At 38.2% G+C, this 22,163-nt stretch overlaps 1 protein-coding gene across 4 annotated transcripts; it reads right to left on the bottom strand.

Moving 5' to 3' along the window:
- Nucleotides 1–5,737: 5,737 nt before the first annotated feature.
- LOC147849273 (uncharacterized) lies at nt 5,738–21,879 on the bottom strand. Of its 4 annotated transcripts, none has more exons than XM_087337701.1 (8): nt 21,752–21,879; nt 20,931–21,103; nt 19,883–20,414; nt 18,230–19,825; nt 17,020–18,114; nt 6,707–6,932; nt 6,465–6,607; nt 5,738–6,162 (listed from the first exon to the last, which is right to left on the bottom strand). In XM_087337701.1, exons 3-8 carry the CDS (start codon nt 20,249–20,251, stop codon nt 5,833–5,835), a joined length of 3,759 nt encoding a protein of 1,252 aa, XP_087193827.1. In that variant the 5' UTR covers nt 20,252–20,414; nt 20,931–21,103; nt 21,752–21,879; the 3' UTR covers nt 5,738–5,832. The 4 variants fall into 4 exon arrangements, with proteins under 4 accessions (XP_087193827.1, XP_087193828.1, XP_087193825.1 ...); XM_087337702.1 differs by having other exon boundaries at nt 19,913–20,414; XM_087337699.1 differs by having other exon boundaries at nt 18,230–20,414.
- Nucleotides 21,880–22,163: the final 284 nt, after the last annotated feature.

Genomic DNA, 22,163 nt, shown 5'->3' with positions numbered 1-22,163 from the left:
ATTAATGGAGGAAAGTCGCCTTAGAGGTAAAGGTTTATATTGTTGCTTTGTAGACTTCAAGAAAGCTTTTGATATGGTACCTCGTGAGCATCTTTGGAGGCGAATGGAAGAGCTTGAGGTGCCAAGTGAATATATATGCTTGCAATTTTCCGAATTTATGAGAAGGTTATATGTTGTGTGCGCATGAGAGATAAACTTTCAGATTTTTTCAAAAGCACTATTGGTGTTAAGCAAGGATGCCCACTCTCACCAACACTATTTGGTCTATGCATTGATGAATTGGAAGAAATGGTTACCAAGTTTGGAAAGGAAGAATGTGTTGAACAAGTTGCCATTGGGAATGTTGTGATTATGCTTTTGCTATATGCAGATGATGTAGTGCTTTTTGCAAATACTTTAGGAGATGCACAAAAGCTTATGAAGGCATTAGAAAAAAATTGCATGCATACTAAATTAAGTGTCAATAGCTCTAAAACAAAGATTATGCTTGTGAAGAGCCAAAAAAGAGATAAACCATGCATTATGTACAACAATGAGCCACTTGAATGTGTGGAAAGCTTCAAATATCTTGGCCTTGAAGTTCCTTCAAATCATAGATGGAATGAATGTGCTACACGCCACTTAGAGGCGGGCAAGCGAGCATACTATGCATTTGAGAACACATGCAATCTTGGAGATATTACGTGTTGGGTCCTCAAGAAATATCTTTTCGACACTTTGGTGACACCGGTTCTTCTATATGGGGTGGAAGTATGGGGCGGTAGCATCCCTAAATCTATGTGGAAAGAGTTTGAAAATGTCCAAAAGCATTTTCTTACCAAGTTTCTACAAGTTAAGAAACAAACGCCCTACACCCTCCTCCTTGAGACGAGATCGCTTCCCATTGAGATCATGGCCATGGAAAGGGTTGTTGAATACATGCTTAAGGTTCAAAAAAGTCCCTCACATCGACTTCCTAGAATTGCGTGTGAAGCAAGCAAAAAGATCCAAAAGACGCATAAAAGCAAAATTTTGTGTTTCGATTGGATGCAAGATATAGAAAAATAGTTTGGTAGATGGGATGTGAGACACTTGCTTCATGATGCATCATTAGATTCCTCTGTAAATGAGGCATTTTTGCAACGCCAATGTATCATGACATGGGACAAATGTGGAGGCTCACGCTTCACACATTATACTACACATGTTGCACCTAACTACAAAACCATATTCTTTGCGGAATAGGGAAATCGTACACATCCATACATGTTAGAGCCCATACCGTTATCTTCCATTCGAACCATTGCTTCCATGCGACTTAGCTCACATGCATTGCGATGTGAAACAGGGCGTTGGGGTACAAGTGATGAGAGTGGTCGGTTATGCACACTTTGCCCTAAAAAAGTTCGCGAGTCTGAGTATCACACTTTGATACAATGCTCTGCCTTTGATCATATTCGACCATGCTTTCCACATCTCTTTGATCGAGCCCAATCTTTGCATGAATTCCTCTCACAACCACAATGTGCACTCTCGATTGCAACATTCATTGGTATTCTTGAACATCGAGAGTCACTACTCACTTTCACACGTGTCATGTGAAATGTAATATTTTTGGTCTCATAGGTCATATTTGACCTCTGAAGACGATAATATAATCTATCTCTCTCTCTCTCTCTCTCTCTCTCTCTCTCTCTCTCTCTCTCTCCCCCCCCCCCCCCCCCATATTCATAGAAAGTAGTTTCACTCCTTACTATCATTATATGAATATATTCGTTAACTAATTAAGAGAATTCTAGCTACATTAGCATATTTCTTAATATCATAACCATTTGATGAATAGTAAAGCTCCCAATCTAGTGGACGTTGGCTCGAAGATACTTCAGTGTGAGAGAACTTCATAGGATAATAAGTGCATTTGGGGCAACTACTAGAAACAAGAGTTGGTGTGATGACCCTTTCCTTCAAAAAGTGGGTTGACCTAGGTTACCCTATTCTAGTTTTGCCATGACATCTTGACCAAAAGTGTGTTGTCCAAGAGATAGACAAATCCAAGGGCATATCAATCAAATATGTCACATTCCCCACACCGACTCCATGCAAAGTTGCTTTCGTTAGGAAGCCCAAATTGATTGCAAAAGGAATGCACAATCTCCGAGAACAAAACCATCTAGACACATCCCCTAGAGATAATTCGGTTAGTGTAACACATAGAAGGATCCCTAAAAGATTCAAATATCTTGCAGATATGGAAAAAAAGTGGTGGGTTGTAAAGGATCACCTCCACCCCCATAAATTCCATGCCAACACAGTAGACAAAGCCAAGCACACAATCAAATATCTCACATTCCCCACAACGACTACATATAAAGATGCTCTCATTAGCAAGCCTACAAAGAAGTGTATAGAGACAGAAGTTGCCTTCTCAAAAGAAGTTACCAAATCAACACCACTTGCCACCATATGTAAAATAAGTCTTCAGTAATTTTAATATTGGTGATATAGCCACATTTTTAACACCAATGCCACGAATTTTATAGGCCAAAAAAGTCACAACTAGTGCCACCATATTGAGATGCTCATGCCAATCAATAAAGTAAAGATAATGTCAATTGCCTTTCACAACCTATTTTTTGTTTTTATTTATTTATTCTTTATCATGTCTTCTCTTTACTTTTATACCCCTACTATTTTATTAAGGTGTTTTTCAAACCCTTGTTCTCATCCCCCCCACCATCATCCTTTGTCACCCTCATTTCTTCCAAATCCCCCAACCATCCCCATATCCATCATTGGAACTCATCCTCTCTTTTCCTCCACCCACCATCGACATCAACGTCACTATCCTCTATGACATCCTCATCTTCATTGAGCGGGAACATGTTCTAGTCTATAGAAACCATATCTTGAAAATCTTTTCATATCCAATTCTGTAAAATATTAGCTAATGTTGATTATGTTTTCAATCCAACTTTACTCACACCATTTGTGGTATTATAGTATGTGATAAAGAGTTTGATCAATATCAATGTTGAGAATAATGTGCATGTTGAAAATATTATATCTTGTCTATGTAATGCAAATTTAAATAGGAAATTGGTAAATTCACAGTTTTTTCCGTATTTTCATAGTTTTTTTTACAAATGATAGCCACATTTCATCCCCCCAAAAAAACTGTGAAAATACGGAAAAAACTATGAATTTACCAATTTCCTTTAAATATTGTAATTGGATACAACTTGATTTACAATCCATGATCTCTAAGATATATTTCTACAGGGTTTTTTAGGTTATCAAACCAAGAGATATGAACAATCCATTCACCTTATCATTATTTCGTGCTAGTGTAGTATTATTTTGGATTCACAATAGAATGTAAAGCTTAAAGATATGGCCTTCTAATTGCCATTGATCATCAAGTAACCTAACCAACTAAGCTACAACAATTTGGGGCTATCTTATCATTATCTTACCTTTTTCATTTCTCTTTGTGTCTTGACGAGTGACATTTTGAAAAGAGATTGTGAGAGAACATCCTTTGAATAAGCATATAGGAGAAGAATTTACATGACTATTTTGATAATGTTGATAGATCAGGAGAACAAATTTCCACCACTAACGTAAACCTTTAAAGCAATTCGCAATTTCTTCAAACTAATAGCCAAATCTTCATAGATGAGCCAAAATCATTTATTCCTTCAATGACATCTCAATGGTAGGTTCACAAATCTCATTTCCAAAAAATCATATATGTTAATGCAAACCTTTATTGAAGACATTACAGCCACCATGCAAATTTAGCATTGTGCTTATATAAAAATGGTTTACTTCAAATGTTGGTGTAACCATTCTTATATTTGGTTGTTGGTGGGCCATGCATTTACAAATGGTGCTGACACATTCTTTTGTATCTTGAATCTTGATATAAGAATTGTTTCATCCAATCATACCATGAACTACATGCAAAACATTTCCAATATGTGGATGATTGATCAAATATCTAAAAAGAATAGCTTTAAAATATAGTGGGGCTATCCCTTCACATTCAATATAGTATTTTATATAGAAATTGTTACAACACTTTGCTTCATATTTGAATCATTCCATTCTTGCCTATAATAAATTTTAATAATAAATCAATTATTTTCGTGCTTGGAGTTGAATTCGGGAAATGTATTTGAAGCATTTTTGTGAGTATGGGTGAATTTTCGCATCACATGTTCTATGTTATGAGTAGATTTTTAAGGGTTCTCCCCACAAGAACATGTATGACATGGGGATGGTAAAGCTCAATAAGGGTTCTATTTTGATACTAGACGACCCTGAAATAAAACGTGCATCGTCTACTTGATATTGGCGATAAAGAGAGGTCATATTTTTAGTGTGCAACCCCCCTAATGAATGATCAAGTGTTACAACATTTGATGTGTGTCAAGAAATGAATAAAAAAATGAAACATTAGCAAAATTTGTTCTTTTCTTGTGAGTAATGTGTTGACATTAAGATAAATACAAATACAAATGGATAAGAAAATGAAAAATGAGTAGAATGCGTGTTGTCTCTTGACATTACAATTCTTTGCAAGTGATACCTAGAGAGAACTAGAAAGCCAAGTGGCATAAGTTGATCCATATTCAGATTGGCATTGGAATTGTGATTATGATCGAGATTGATAAAGTTCAAGCATTGCCAAGAGGTTTGTACTTATAATTGGAGTCTATTTCTAAACAAGCATGCAAACACATCTATGGCACAAAATATCACTATACATATTATGGTGTCCCTTGAGAGTAAGTGCATGCCTTCATGTTGTGGTGTGCATGTGTTCCTTTGTGTCACCCTTTTAGCACACATGTAGCTAAACCAACCCACCCTTTTAACACACCCTTTTTAGCACGCATGTAGCTAAGCCAACCCACCCTTTTAGCACACCCTTTTTAGCACACATGTAGCTAATCCAACCCAAATGGGTACCTTTGTATCTACTATAAATTGCGGAAGAAATAAGAAGCTAAGCAAGTTTGTTTTGATCTCTTTATGTGCATTTCACAATATATTTGTCACAATCTTGCGGATGGATGAAAATATTGAAATTTGAAATCAACTTTATCTAATTATATGGTCTAAGGCAATACTGTCAATTTCACCTTTGGCAAGTGAATTGGTAAACCCATCTTTTCCATGGTAGCAAAAGATTTAGTATCCATTTTCTCAAACAATAAATTTTGTAGTCAATGCAACATCAAACCGATTGCTCACAATTGAATCTATTGGGGTTGCAAAGGAAAATCTTTACCATTTACATACTTTCATATCACTAGATTAAATAACACTGATTATTCAGACCTTACGAAAACCTGCTAACTAAAAAAAACTTACAATTGAATCTATTGGGGTTGCAAAGGAAAATCTTTACCATTTACATACTTTCATATCACTAGATTAAATAACACTGATTATTCAGACCTTACGAAAACCTGCTAACTAAAAAAAACTTACAGTTGGGACCAATCTTTCAAAAACTTTGAAAAAGACACAAAGTAGATTCTAAGGAACTGTCAGAAAAAGGGGGTTCAACACAAGTGGTGTGTGCAGTAACTCTATTACATACATATTACAAGTACTTTTATTGGATATTTTCGTTCTTCAAACGTATGGGAAGAAGAGTCCTGAAATCTCAATTTTCAGTGGAAACTGAAAGAAAGGAGTATGTTAATGTTTCTGCTCCTTTCAGTCATTCAAACGTAATGACGTAATGCACTTTGTACAAATAAAATACATTATCTGAATTTCATTACACAATGCTTTAGCCTTTTATGAACATTAAAGACCAGAAATCAGTGGTTACAAATATCAAGATTTCCATAACCGCTTCTTCGGCAACAAGCCATAAAAAGAAGGCCAATACCTTTGGCTTTGGCTTAGTGAGGTCTCACTAGGGCCTTCTAATTCAGCTCCTCTAGTAATTGATGATAAAACCGAAGATGTTTTATTGACAATATCATCTACTAATGGCAAAACTTCAGCTTGGTTATGAATGTTAGACTCAAATTCTGTTTGTGGCCCTTCAATGGTTGATTCTTTGCTACCATCCCTTGGACAAGAAGGGCAAGAAGTGCATTTTGAAAAACAAGCCTTATGGTAAAGTGCGTGGCATTCCTTGCAACTCCTTACATTCTCTTCCTGTTAGAAATCACAAAACACCTCATAAATAAAGCTTTTGCTTTACTCATATAAAGAATTGAAGTATTGTTTCTTAGCTTTTCGATTTTATAATGTGATATAAACGGGATGGAAAGAATGATGCTCTCTGATTGCATCGGATATTTTGCACTAAATATCTATATAAATTTGAGAGAGATCAAGCATACTGTCTCAGTTCCTGATGATAGGAACCATCGTTTTGTAATTTTACCCAGAACGATACGTAGATAATAGATGCAAGAGTTGAGCATAAATGAAATAAAGTTAGATCATGTCAAAACCTGGAAAGGGAAGATGGGGTTGAATGGATCTTCACAAAGCTCTCTTGCTCCACACCATTCTCCCATATCTTGACACATGGAACATTGTTTTGTTATGTGCATTCTCAAACTCTCCAACACAGTAGTCAGCAAACCTGGAAGCACTGTTTAACATCACCGATGCAAAAAATTAATGACACTTGAGACATCTCAAAATTTGATCAACAAGAGAGATAGACAATATTTCATTCAAGCACATTTACCTGCAAATGCACCTTTGGAGAGATCTTCAAGATCGCGGAGGGCGAAAAAATCATCACCCTCCAGAAGATATTTCCTTGAACCCATTGTATGCTGTATTCGAGTATGAGAAGGACACTGCATGCACGACAATATTCTGCTGACTTTCCTTCGAGTCTCTTTCACATGCATGAGGATAGGCACCCTGGAATACAGATGGGGATTTACAGCACTGACACACAGCATTGGCTGCAAAAGTATATGCATAACTCAATTAATATATAAATATCATCAGTCACTTCAAATGTTACCTAAACTACTTGAAAATATTAAAATAATTATGGTGCACTTTGGATAGAATGGAGGAAAAAAGTAATGGTTGACTCTGAGTAATTACAGGGACTTAGGAATTGACACAATTTTCAACCACGATATATGCCCAAAGCCTAAGTATATTTATCATATCCAGTCATTGGGAAAGCCAAATAATCCATTCGAAAGTCATCGACAGTTGTCAAATGGGGAGGATCACTTCCACTAGTTATTGATTTTACTGGCAGAGGCCAATGTTCCATGCATATCAAGCTAAGCATCTAGTCAATATCTTTGAAACTATACATTATTTTCTGGGAAAACCTCTGAGATACCCATGCTTATAATTGCGCAAGTAACACCAGTAATTGCTCTTCTACGGGGTTGACACGGGAGGGGCACTGGGGAAATAATGAAAACTCGGGGGCATTTGAGAAACAAAGAAAACCCACCCATGGGTGTTTCAGAGTTTTTCCCAATAAATACATTTACCATTTCAAAGATACATATGGGGAAATTACCCTCTGGAAGCGGACAAGTTGACATAATTTCAGGGGCTTTTTTGGAAATAAGAAAAGCTTTCCAACAAATAATGATATCCCTCGACCAATAAAAATGACTGCACATAGTATTCCCAATGATATCCTAAGAATTCCCTTCTATACTTTCCATGCAGTAAGATCCCTGATTCGCTGAAAATGAAACTGGCAAACCAAGTTTCTGCAACAATTTAATGTCTTTTGCTAATGATAGTTTTTGCAGAGAATTTAAATTTCATGTTTCAAAATGAAAATCATCATGCCAGTTTCCATGTACTTGACATTATAAAAATAGCCATGTTAAGTATGAATCGGTTAAGAATCTGAAATGCATTAAAGAACTGTAAAGCACCCATATTAAAGTTGAAATCAATTTAACAAGCTGGGATTAAGTGTGGGGAACAAACATAGTAGCCAATTGGTGAATAATGATGAACTCTTGCAGACAAGTGAAATGTGGGGGTAGATGATGGTAAAATTGTTTACGTCATGACAGGTCTTGGAATATGTACGGTGGTGTCTGCCACATACACAGCATGCAAATTCTTTGCAAAGTTAGTTATATGGAATTCAAGAGCATTCGTTATGGGTGGACAAACATTCTTCCCAAACTAAATTTCACCAGATGGGAAGGGTTTGTCTAACTGATTACAGTCCAACCTATCCACACAGAGAAGGGTAATGGCTTTTAGGACAGTTAGGTCGAGATTACGGATTACTAGAAGTTAAGAACTGTAGAAGATTTAAAAACTGTCAATGCTGCAATACCTCATTGGACAAGTTCGTAACTCTACTTAGCTATGGGCCCGGTTTGGTTTCTTTACCTTGAAACCAAACTGAGCCATTTAAGGAAAACAAACCAAACCAAACCATTTAATAAAAAATTTAAACCTATCCATTTAAGTCAAACTAATAAAAAAATTTAAATAAATAAAAATACATTAAATTAACCATTAACCATGACTTAACGGTTCAGCTTGATTTGAGCAGAAACCAGGCCCATAGCTAAATCTAATCTGGAGGTGGATTGAAATTTTCCAGAAAACTGGAGCCTAGATAAAGTTAAAACAAAAGAGGCATTTCATGAGCTAATATAGAGAATGGATATAAAAGAGGGTTACCTAGGAATGGGGGTTTAGAAAACCCATTACATGGTGGAACTGAGTAGTAGCATTAGGATGGAGATCTCTTCTTACGTTTCGTGCTAAAGTTTTTATTTGGAGAGTTTTGGTGGGGAGCCCAGATATAGGCAGTGCAATAAGGAAGAGAAATATTGCTTGTGGTATGTGTTTTTCATGTACAATAGCACTGAAAAAGATTGCACAAATTTATCGCATGTCTCATTGTCACGTAAACACGTGTGCATGTCCTACTTGAGCGGGACCATGGGGGACCTAAACCAGGGAGGATGTGATGCCTTGAAGTTGTGGGTTCCTTGGGCCCGTGGACTCGTGGGCTCGCTGGAGTTGAGGTTAGCTCGGACTTGAAGGTTCGCTGGAGTCGAGGTTAGCTCAAACCTGAGGTCTCACTAAAGTTGAGGATAGCTCGGACTCGAAGGCTCGCTAAAGTAAAGGTTAGCTCAAACTCACATGTGCGTGTGCTACTCAAGTGGGACAACGGGGGACCTGAACCAAGGAAGATGTGATGCCGTGCGAGAAGACCCTTAAATGCCCACGTTGTATGTCTCCAACTTCACCCTTTTTCATGGTACACTTAAAGGTAAAGAGGGATGTTTGACAGATCAGCTATTGAGAGATGACGTTCAGCAAACAAGACTGTAGTAGAGATGAGAGTAGAGACACGCAGATCTTTGGTGTACCCAACCGCCTTGATTGGTACACAAGAAAAAAAAGGTTATTATATTAGTTAACCTTACAAAGAAAGTGGTGTGTTCACATTATAAAAGGAGGTGTCCTGTCCAGGTGAACAATGTGTTCACATATTCGAATAATTACCTAATTTGTGAACTACGGGCCTTTACACCTAACAACCTCCCACTTAAAGGTCTGATGTGAACATTCAAGTAACTCCCACTAACTGTATGCAATGCTCATGTTGAGCTTTGCCAAGACTTTTAGTGAGAATATCTGCAGGATTATCCTGTGTTTTGATCTTGGTCAATGTGACTAGACCATCCTCCAAAACTTGTCTGATAAAGTGATGTCGCACATCAATGTGTTTGGTGCGCGAATGAAACATGGCATTCTTAGCCAGATACACAGCACTCTGGCTATCACATCCTAACACAGGAGTACCAACAGACATGCCAAGATCTTCACCAAGTCTGCTGAGCCATATAGCTTCCTTTGAAGCTTCTGTAGCTGAAATATATTCAGCTTCAGTAGTACTCAATGCTACAATCTTTTGCAATTTGGAGCACCAAGACACTGCTCCACCAGCAACTGTAAATATATACCCACTAGTAGACTTACGTGTATCCAAGTCACCTGCCATGTCTACATCACAATATCCCTGCAAATTTAATGCACCCTTCCCATAGCATAAACATTTTCTCTGTGTACCTTTAAGATACCTGAAAACACACTTGACAGTCTCCCAATGTGCTTTCCCGGGATTAGACATATAGCGACTAACAACTCCCACTGCATAAGCAATATCTGGACGAGTAGCTACCATAGCATACATTAGAGAACCACATGCTGATGCATAGGGAATTCCCTTCATAGCATTGATTTCCATCTCATCCTTTGGACAATCAGCCTTGCTAAGTTTAAGATATGACGGCAAAGGAACTCCAAGGGACTTTGCTTCTGCCATATTAAATCTGTTAAGCACTTTTTCAAATGTACTTTTCTTGTGACAAAAACAACAATTTGTCTTTTCTGTTTCTACTGATTCTCATGCCCAAAATATGCTCTGCATTTCCCAAATCTTTCATAGAGAAGACCAATTTCAGTTGATCTTTTAGAGCATCAAGACTAGTCTTTCTTTTCCCAGCTAGCAACATATCATCCACATATGGAACAAGTATGATAGGACTGTCATCGATATCCTTTTTCGTGTGTAAACAATGATCTGCATAGCTACGATCAAAGCCTTGAGAAAGCATAAAAGTATCAAACTTCTTATACCACTGTCGTGGTGCTTGTGCCATACAAGCTACGTTTTAGTTTGCATACCAAATGCTCCTTGTTAGAGACTACAAAACCCTCAGGTTGTTTCATGTACATCTCTTCATCAATATCACCATGCAAAAAACGGTCTTTACATCCATTTGGTACAACTCCAAATTAAGCATTGCAGTGAGAGCAAATAGCACATGAAGTGTGGTCATCTTCACAATAGGAGAGAAGACCTCTTGGAAGTCAATACCTTCCTTCTGTGCATAACCTTGGCAACTAATCTTGCCTTGTATTTTGGTTTCCCTTCAATTTCCTTTACCTTATAAACCCACTTATTTGGAAGAGCTTTCCTTCCTTGAGGTAAGGACACAAGATCCCATGTATCATTTGCATATAAAGATTTTATTTCTTCTTGCATTGCAAGCTCCCACTTACTGCTAAGTTCACATGACATTGCCTCCTTATAAGTAAGAGGTTCACCCTCATCTGACAGCATGACATAATGCAAAGAGGGGTCATGTCTATATACCTGCCTCCTTGAACGATTAGACCTACGTACCCAATGATCAGTATTTTCTGGGATTGGTTCTAAATCTGGAGGAAAATCATTTTCAGCACTTTCTGGCTGTTGCAAACCATGTCCAGCATGTTGTTCGACATCTATATTTTGTTCTTCAGTACCTTCATCTCGTTGACCAGTACCTTCATGAGCATCTCTTTGCTGTCCAACTTCTTTTGGCTCAAAGATAACCGGTCGATCATCATATTCAACCTTTGGTATAGCATCATGAGGTTTATTTTCAGATTTTGTGGATGGCTGTAATTGCTGAAATGTAACGCTCTTAGAGTTCCCAACAGAGGAACAAGCATTTTTCAGCAATTTTTCTTCATTAAAAACAACATCCCGGCTGCGTACAATTTTTCTGGACTGAGGTAACCAAATCCTATAGCCCATTTCACCTTCATCACCATAGCCCATAAAAATGCCCATGGTGGACTTAGCATTGAGCTTATTTCTCAGCTCACTTCTAATGTGTACAAACGCATCACAACCGAAAAATCGTAAATGGTCATATGAGGCTGGTTTGCCAGACCAAACCTCCTCAGGGATTCCATTTTTTAAGGACTTGTTGGGAGAACGATTACATATATGAACCGCAGTTTTTAATGCTTCTCCCCAAAATTCATGAGGGAGATTAGCTGTGGACAGCATGCATCATACTCGCTCACACAAGGTCCTATTATACCTTTCTGCCACCCCATTTGATGAAGGGTTATATGGAGCTGTAAGCTCTCTTTTAATACCATGTAAGTCACAATAAGACTTAAATTCTGCAGATGTAAACTCACCCCCATTATCTGTTCTGAGACATTTCAGTTTTGTCCCTTATTGAGTAGTCACAAATGCATGAAAAGATTTAAATGCATCAAATGCATCACCTTTTCTTTTCATCAAGTACACCCAAATCTTCCTAGAATAATCATCAATAAAGGAAATAAAATATGCAGCACCGCCCAAGGATTTTACAGGCATGCTACATACATCAGAATGCACCAAATCTAGCACATTTGGTTTACGAGAGATACCACAATAATAAGAATTTCTCACTTGTTTGCCAAATAGACAATCATTACAAAAAACCAGCTTTGATCCTTTAACATCAAATCTTTTTAAAGCAGAAAGGACTTCAAGTCCTTTTTGGCTCATATGTCCTAATCTCTTATGCCAAAGCTCTAAACGAGAGTCGAATTCAGCAATAGCAAGAAACTTTCCAGGTAAAGCTTTACATTGCAAACAGTACAGAGTGCCCTTTTTGCAACCTTTCACAATAACCATAGATCCTTTCTTTAGTTTCCATAATCCACCACTGAATAATGTGGTGTAACCATGCAAATCCATCTGTCCTACAGATAGCAAACTTTTCTTAATGCCAGGTACATACCTAACATCTTTGAGCACAAGCTCTTGACCATTATCCAAAGACAAGTGTATGGTTCCAATACCATCAAAATATTGCAAGCACTATTGTTACCAAGATAAACTTTTCCATAACTGCCTGCATCAAATGTGGTAAAGCACTCCAAACATGGAGTAACATGAAAAGAAGCCCCGAAGTCTACTATCCATGTCTGTGTCAATCCATCATCGATTGACAATAAAGCATCAATAACATCTGTTTTAGTGATTTGCATGTCTTGAAGATGAGCTATAAAGGCATCACCTGTAATACAAAGTACATCACCATCTTCACCAGATAGGTCTTCAATGATAACATTTGAAGCCATATTAGCTTTTCTCTGTTGTATTAAACTTATCATCTTTGTTTTTCTTCTCTCCTACATTCTTCTTCCTTTCTAGTTCCATCTTCCAATATCTACAATCAGGTTTCTTATGACCTTTACGGCCACAATGATAGCATGTGATATCTTGTTGTTTTCCTTTCCCTCTACTCTTACTTCTATTTCTTTGTCCTACATTTGGGTTCCTCTTATCATATCTCCCCCTAATATTGTATGCTGAACCACTACCTTCTCTGCTAGATTGTCTTCTAATCTCTTCACTGAGAATAGAGCCCCGCACACCATCGAAGGTCAAGGTGGGGCTATTAGATAGTGAAACAACTAATGTTTCCCACGAATCCGGTAAAGTCATAAGTAGGAAGATAGCTTGGAGCTTCTCATCAAAAGCTGGTAATCCTGAATCTTGTAGTTGGGAGAGAGCACCTGTGAATAATGATAGATGCTCTATTGCACCTTTCGACTCATCAAGCCTCATACTGACAAGTTTTCTCATCAAATGCACCTGATTCACAGGAGTAGTATTCTCGTAAGTTTTCTTAAGTTTCTCCCAAACTTGATGGGCAGTAGTCAAGCCCTTTACATCTACAAGAATTTCATCAAAAACAGACATTTTAATATATGTAATGGCTTTCTTATTCAAAGTGTTCCAAGCATCATTTTCCATGCTCTCTGGTTTCTTTTCTACGAGAGCATCTTCACAATCTCTTAGAAAGAGGATGCCCAGCATACGCTCTTTCCACAATTCGAAACCTTTTCCATCAAATCTCTTGATTTCAAAGAGGTTTTTCACTTCAGCTGAAGTGGAGGCCATTGCTCCCAAGATTTATGACAGATGCCTTCAGAAATTGAGCAGAATACCAATAGGAAAGGGTCTGATAGATTTTTTTTTTATTTTATTTTTTTTTAAATCTGTGTTTTCTGCTGATTCTGAATCTAAAGAAAAACAGCAAAGCAGAGGAAAGAGATTTGGCTCTGATACCAGTTAAAGGTAAAGAGGGATGTTTGACAGATCAGCTATTGAGAGATGACGTTCAGCAAACAGGACTGTAGTAGAGATGAGAGTAGAGACACGCAAATCTTTGGTGTACCCAACCGCCTTGATTGGTACACAAGAAAAAAAAGGTTATTATATTAGTTAACCTTACAAAGAAAGTGGTGTGTTCACATTATAAAAGGAGGTGTCCTATCCAGGTGAACAATGTGTTCACATATACGAATAATTACCTAATTTGTGAACTACGGGCCTTTACACCTAACAACACTCTCATGCTAGAGTTGTCCACCCTTCATTCTTCATACCATCTCCTCCTTCGAGTTTGATGTCACTGTGACATCCTGAACAACACCCTTCAAACTCTCCCAAGCCTTTTGGTTCTCTTTTCGCACTCTGGTGCTTTCGTCAGCCTCTTCTTCAAATTTCTTTGTCACATTTGAAGATGATCGTCATAAGGTAGGCACAATTACTTGTGCCAATAATGCTTCTTACGTCATCAAAGGCATAGGTCAAGTTCATATTACAGCCGTCAATGGGGATGTTCACCTTGAACAATGTTATCTATGTCCCTGGCATAAAGAACATTGGGCTGTGTTTGAAGGTGATCAAGTAACCGAACCTCATGGAGGTAATGTGAGGTTTTGCACCAGCAACAGCATGCCCCAAACAGACATGTAGAGCAATCAAACAATGCTCAAATTTATCCCTTGCAATAGCCCGACGTTGTTGAACCTGAGCACCCAAACATTGCTGATGCTGATAATAATGCTGATTTACAGGTCATTAATCAACATGATGTTTACACAGAATTGGGGGAAGAACAAGCCTCTTCTAAGCAAGCAAAAACTGTCCCTAAATGGCTGATTAATACCCTTATGATCAGGAAACTCACATTTCCTCTTCTAGGTAGAGCTCGGTCAGCCAAGCAGCAAACTGAACTGCATTATGTGCAACATGCTCTTATCACTGAAATTTGTGATGAGGAACCATTGTCTCTTGATGATGCATTAACACATGACCATGGGTTCGATGCCATGAAATCAGAACTTGAGCCCATCTACAAGAACACTTGGGAGTTATGTGATCTACCTAGAAAGCAATTGCCACCAATTGAATTTACAAAGTCAAGCGTAATACGGACGATAGCCTTCATTATTTTAAAGCAAGACTTGTAGCAAAAGACTGTACTCAAAAAGAGGGGATAGACAATGAAGAAACCTTCGACCCCACTTCAAGGATAGCTACAATCAGAGCTACATTTACTACGGCCGCAAATAAAAGATGGAACATTCACCAATTGGACATTAAAACTGCCTTCTTAAATGGAGTCTTAGAAGAAAAGGTTTATGTAACTCAACCTCCCGATCTTCTCATTACAAGTGCAGACACTAAAGTTTGCAAGATACTTAAAAAGCTTTATATGGCTTGAAGCAAGCACCTCAAGCGTGGAATGCAAAGATCTATGATCATCTTCTTCAACTAGGTTTTGTGAACAGGCCAACTGAAAGCACTCCCATTGTCCAAAAGGATGGAGAAAAATTACTATTTGTTGTGCTTCATGTTGATGATTTGCTAATCACAGGATCTAATGAGCAAGAAATTGCAGATTTCAAGGCTCATCTTAGTAAGACATTTGAACTTACAGACCTTGGTTAGTACCTCAGCATTCAATTCATTACCGTTGATGGGGGCATTTTCTTCAGTCAACGAAATTACATCGAGAAGCAACAATCCAGGTTTGAAGACTGCAATCCAATCTCCACTCCTATAGAAGCAGGTTTCGGATTCTCATATCAAGACAAAGGAGAACCAGCCAATGCACTCTTACACCAGCAAGCTAGGTTGTTTGACATTTTTGTGCAACACACAGTTTCACACTTAAGTAGGTTTATGCACAGTCCTGAAACAACGCATTGGCACGCAGCCAAGTGGGTTTTGTAGGAGGGTGGCAGCTCCAGACCTGCATTCTCTTTCATCTTTATTATCTCTCCTCTAAATTCTCTTCCTAGATTTTTTTCCCCTCTAGAATCTGCCACTCATTAAATGCCTTCTCTCTCTTCACTTTTCCAAGATTATTCCTTCTTAGTCCTCATTTATTGTACCTGTTTGGTAGTACAAGAGTCACTTAACTACAAAACAACCACTTCACCCACATTCCCCAATTTTGTATAAAAGGCTCTGTACCAGCCTTTTTTGCAAGAACTTTATTTTTCATTGCTACGTACAAACAGGCTCTGCATTTTGGCTGTGCTCTACTTTTTGTAATTATTAATAGCTTTTCTCACATGGTATCAGAGCTGTGATTTTTTGCAAAGAGCACACAAGCCTATCTCTTTTACCCCACCCTTCTACCCTTAAGAGGAGTTTTCTTTTCTTTGCACTTTTCGAACTCACTCACACAAGTTAGGTGTTGGTGTGGCATCATGGCATCATGACCCAAGTATGAAGATATGCAAGGTATGCAATGAAAACCTACTGGAGGATAAATATCACTTACTTCTTGCATGCTCAGCATATATGGTAGTTCGGGAAAAGTGTGATAACTTGTTAGACAGGCATGATAATTTAAGTTTCATACTCAATCTCCACCAAGAAGAGTGAGCACATACATCCGTGCATTATTTTCACATAGAGAGTTTTGAATATGGAGTTGTAAACCCCCACTTTAGGAAGGAGTCAGATTCAAGATGATATGCTTATTTCATTCCATAAGTCAAATTTTGGCCCCCTGGTGAACAATAAAAAAAATCTATTATATTCTACATCTAAACAGCGTGTTTGTTCCACACAGACCCAAGGCTTAACATTATGATTAAGAAACATGAGTGCAAGCACAGTTGCATCTAATTCACCAGACAAAATCATGGAAGCAAATAGCTCCACTATCAATAGAGGAATAACCACACCTGATATTTTCACATTTAATATTTAATATTTTCATGAGAACCATCTACCCATGATCACTAGGTAGAGGAACACAAACTCACATGTGGAAAGCAGCATGCCTACAAAGAGTTGCAGTACTTGGATCCATACATAGCATAGAATTTATGGCCCCAACATAAATGATGTTTTGAGAAAACGTGACAGGGTTCTAGCATACATACTTGATCATATATTGAATCCAAATATGCCTTGGCAAGTTGAGAAACTCTTCGCGGTGTGAAATCCCAGTGCCACAATACTTGTGCAGGAAGAACTGCAGTCTCATTGAAGTGGCAGGATGTACAATAGAGTTGTCCACTATATTCACAGAGCCTTGGCTTCCCCCACCCAAGAGTTTGCACAAATCCTTGCACAAGTCCTTTCTCTACATCTAGATGTTTGTGACATCCTGCACAAGAATAACGCTGAGATGAGAGCAACTGCTTCAGATTCTTGTTGGAATGAACCTTGAGCACAAGCTTTATGGTTTTCCCTCTGGCATGATCCAATTCTACTTTACCACATCCAATCTCTAATTGAGGAGATTGCAATCGAGGTGAGTCTAAAGCACCCAACTGGACATCTGAGTTGTTCCGTGACATCGACATTGCAACTGATTCTTGATCCTCATAACCAGATAAGCCAAAAACAGTACCTTGTGGACGCAAAAACCAACGTACAAGAGAGCTATTATTGAATGGAGAACCTTCTTGAAGAAGGGATTGTAAGCACTTCTCAATGCGAGTACTTCTTATCTCTATAACATTTGGAGTGGTACCACCAAATACCTTCCGTGACTCACTTTCAACCTCCCTCCAAGGAGTTGGGAGACGCCTTTCTGACCTTGTGTTAAATTTCCGTTTCAACTGATGATATAGTTCAACAAAATCTCTATATCGCTTCATGACTTCCCACTCTTGACCTCCACCTGTTACCTTGATACAATACACGGTGTGGTCCTTTACACCAACAACCCTTTCACCAAAAGAAGATCCACCTTTTTTCTGCTTTGCTCCAATAACCTCTATCCAGTCAATTGTGAAGGGGAAATGGTCATTTGAACCCATGGTGTATAATCCGAAGAGACCTGATGTGGATGAGCTCAAGCTCCCATCTCTTGAAGATCGAGGTGTACCAACAACCGAATTGCTTGACGGGAGAAAGTGGATATTTCTACTTCCATCTTCATCTGAATTGAGAAGGATATCCTCCATATCCAGGATTGTTGTGTCAACATCAGTTTCATTCAAATCCAAATTCTCCACATATCTGAAAAGCTGAAAGTAAAAGCACTGCTGAGAAAATGCATCAGAAAGAAACATGATTTGTCTTTAAACTATCTGAAGAGTTGGAAAAATGCATATCTGAATTAGAAAAAGAAATAGATCCTACCTCATCTTGTTGCTCATTCTCTAACCCCTTCAATGTTTCCCCATTTGATCTTTTTTCACAAAAACTTCCGTGTGATAAAAGATTGTTCTCCCTAAATTTTAAAGCCAATACCTCAATAGCTTCAATTCTATGCTTCCGATCATTCTTCACAATATCTCTGCAATGAACTATGGCATTTAATGAAGGAGAAGCACCACCTGTGGTATGGTACAAGCTTGATGTCTTTATACTGAAGTCTGGCTCGTCTCTCATCAGTTCATCTACAGAAATCCTTCTATGAAGGACTACGTCGTGAGGCAGTGATGAAGAAAAATCAGGTGGTTCATTCCTCCACACTTCTTCATTCACAACATCATAATCAACCTCTTCAAGATCAGGTCTTCCCGATCCGCTGTTCAGGATGTGAAGAGGATGAGAGGAAACAGGTGTTTTCTTCTGTAGCTCAAATGATTTTACAGAGGTTTCCAAATGATGCAAATCATTGTCTATCTCTGGAAGCACTGATGCATCTCTGTTACATAGCAAACCATAATACTGCCCTTGACACACACTAACTGAATCAATTCTATCATGGGCCTCTACAGTAGATTCAGACATGTGTGGATGTGGTATGACATTGTTAGAAGGTAAATGCTTGGAAACATCTTTCACAATGTTGAATGACCTTCCAGTTTGATTTCCATTGAGGAATTGTATCAAGTTATCAGAATACAAACCCTCAGAAATGTTTCCCTCAATGTTGATCAAGCTTCTGTTTTGATTTCCATTATGCAGATGTATCATATCATGAGAATGTAAACTCTCTGAAATGTCTTTCTCAATGCTGACCAAGCTTCCACTTTGATTTTCACTGAGGACCTGGGTCAAGTCATCAGAACGTAAACCATTGATGATGTCTATATCACTGTTAGTTGAACTTCCAGTTTGATTTCCATTCGGCGGCTCCATCAAATTCTTAGAATGTACAGCTTTAGAAATATCTTTCTCACCATTGACGAGCCTTTGAATTTGATTTTTTCCACTAACGAATTGAATCAAGTTATCAGAAGGTAACTTCTCAGAAATGTCTTTCTCAATGTTAGTTGAGCTTCCACTTTGATTTCCATTCAGAGACTCCATCAAATTTTTAGAATGTAAACCTTCCAAAATATCTTTCTCAATGTTGTCCGAACTTTCATTTTCCTTTCCATTGAGAGAGTCCTCTTCCTGCACAGTGTCTTCCACAACAATGTTGTTTGAATCACCCTTCTGTATATTTTGCACAACAGTACTGCCATCCAAATTGGACACATAAGATGCTACAATAGAATTTTCTTTACTTAGATCAACACCAGGGGTACTCTCTTTTGATTCCGTCGACTTCATAGAAAATATGTAACCCGATGGTATACGCAAAGATGACTGGAGCTGAGAGATTCTTCCCACAGTATTCTCAGCCAAAGACCGCACCATGCTCAAGGTCATGGCTGAAGAGAAGCTATAGATATGATCCCTTACTGCAGGTGTTTCCACTGCCATAGAATCATCCTTAATCACCTCTGGCTGTGAAGAATCATGCGTAACTACCTCTGGCTGTGCAGGATCAGTCATAATTACCTCTGAGTGTCCAGAATCATTCTTAGCCTCAGACCCTGAAGAATCATTCATGACTACCTCTGGCTGTGCAGGATCAGTCATAATTACCTCTGAATGTCCAGAATCATTCTTAGCCTCAGACCCTGATGAATCGCCTTCCTTTAATGACGACTCCATGATAGTGGAATGACCTCTAGAAATGTCTCGGCTTGATCGGACATCCAAATCGCTTTGATCAGATATTTGTTTATTGCAAGATTCACTCTCTGATTGGAATTTTTCTTCTTCTCCTCCTTCCTCCTCTTGTTCTTCTTCTCCTCCTTGCGGAATGACATCAGACGTAGTCTTCTCAGAAAGATCAAAAGAACTAAGAAGATCGGAACAACTGTCGAATGAACTAGAGGAAGATGAGCTCAAACTTCTCTGATGTACGCCTTCCTTCTCCATAACAAATCCTTTCAGCTCAAGACAGATCCAATCTTAGATCACTTTTCACTGCGGTATTAAGCTTTCATCTCTACAGAAACGAAAACATTCCTCTGATATTATTCCTTCCTTATCCATACAACCCCTCATTCTCCATGCAAAAGCATTTTCTTCTTGTTTTCCACTTCAATAATATGATTTTAGAATTGAATTCTAACAAAAGTCTGTCTAGTGATTTTCACAGCATTCACAAACGTTCCGCATTTCTCACTCAAGCACATATTTATTGTTAAAGGTGATGTAAAACTTATAATGAAATTTCACTGCAATGACAGGCTTTCAGGAAAAGCATTTCTACTGAGCTTTTGCTGCAAAAACCTTCTGGATTTACCAACAGTAAGAACAATTCAGCTTCTGTAGGTATTCAGAAGAAAGGAATTGATCTAATCATACTGCTTAGAAAAATATTACCAATATTCTTCACTGGCTTACCTAATCATTGTTAACCAAAAACTTTAAGCAACAAAATAATTTCTTTTGATTTTCACTCCAAAAAGTTTAAAGCAACAAAATAATTTCTTTTGATTTTCACTCCGAAAAGCTTTAAGCAACACAATCATTTTTAAACTTCTTTGCATCCACAGGCCAGTCAGAAAAAGGAAGTGGTCAAATTAACTCCTTTCCACTCAAACATTCTCACCTTCCTTTGATGCAAAGATGAGCGCACCTTGTTCTAGATCGATTGGCATGGATACTAAATCCCTGGGGATTAATTAATGTTTATGCCTCAAACGAAGCAGAAGCTAGGATCTTTGAATAGATAAGATCTCACACTTCATGAGGCCGTGAATAATATATGTATATATCAAGTTCCTACACAGAAAAGCGAAATCTTCAATGAGCAAAACTAAACACAGAAATTCAACAGCTTTCAATATAAGTGAATTTGTTCTGCATGAAAAGGAAGTCTCTGCGCAAATCCACAAAGGAATCGCAATGTGTGGATAGGTATGAATTTGTTCTGGCTAAAAGGGAAAGCTTTAATCAAATACATCAAGACAATCAAAAGCTTTCAATCAAATCTATATAAAGTGTAGTCCTTACATATTAAGAATTCACAAAAAATGGAAAGTAAAATTAGTTCTTACATAGGAAAGAGAAGACATGTCAATGATCAAATCCATTAAAAAACAGAAATCAAAAACTTTCGAGCAAAAGAGATCATCAGAAACCTGCAACCCATCAGATATGAGAAGAAGAAAACCCTAGCTTTTTAGGTCAAAATCCACACAGAGGAAAACGAGTTTTTAAAGCTTGAGAACGGCGACAATGGATAATTCTCCTTTATTCATTTGTTTTGTCGAGGTTAATTTTTAGGTCGAAATCCACCCACAGGAAATCCAGGAAACACACCAGAAAAAAACAAAGCGCTGACAGAAATCTACAATAAAAGGCATGGAAGCTTTTTTCATCTCTCAACGGGAAAATTCATCAAAAAGACTATCCTACAAAAGCACTGACCTCACGAGAAGACCATCCGAGCTTGGCAGATTGAAAATCGACGGAGGAATCTACTGCTTCGATCATGTCACAGGGAAAGCCACCGCATCAAATCAAGACATGGAGGAGAGAAAGCTTCTCATGACCATCCGAGCTTGGCAGATTGAAAATCGAAGGAGGAATCTACTGCTTCGATCATGTCACAGGAAAAGCCGACGCACCAAATCAAGACATGGAGGAGAGAAAGCTTCTCATGGTGTGGCAAAGGAAGGCAAGTCAAACAGAGCTCAACTATGTCAAAAAAAAGACCGATCTGTGGTGCAAAACAAAAACACGATAGCTCAAAGAATCGATACGAAATCGAGAAGAAGAAGAAGAAGAAGAAGCGTAGCAACAGGAGGTGATTGATCCTCCTCCTGAGACTGTGGAGGGG

This window comes from Azolla caroliniana, unplaced genomic scaffold (genome assembly GCF_043228905.1).
Source record: "Azolla caroliniana isolate FFs.n. ecotype wild unplaced genomic scaffold, voAzoCaro1.0.p SCAF_95, whole genome shotgun sequence".
Taxonomy (NCBI): Eukaryota; Viridiplantae; Streptophyta; class Polypodiopsida; order Salviniales; family Salviniaceae; genus Azolla; species Azolla caroliniana.
The sequence above is the reverse complement of the archived record's forward strand: the minus strand, read 5'-3'. Positions and strand labels throughout refer to the sequence as shown.

Bases quoted from the DNA above. Each gene is read 5' to 3' on its own strand.
- LOC147849273 (XM_087337699.1), bottom strand. From the start codon at position 20,251: ATGGAGAAGGAAGGCGTACATCAGAGAAGTTTGAGCTCATCTTCCTCT. The intron at 6,933-17,019 runs GTATGTATGCTA...ATACTTTTGCAG, and splicing joins TGGATTCAATATATGATCAA to CCAATGCTGTGTGTCAGTGC. The intron at 6,608-6,706 runs GTAAATGTGCTT...GATGTTAAACAG, and splicing joins CTCCAAAGGTGCATTTGCAG to TGCTTCCAGGTTTGCTGACT.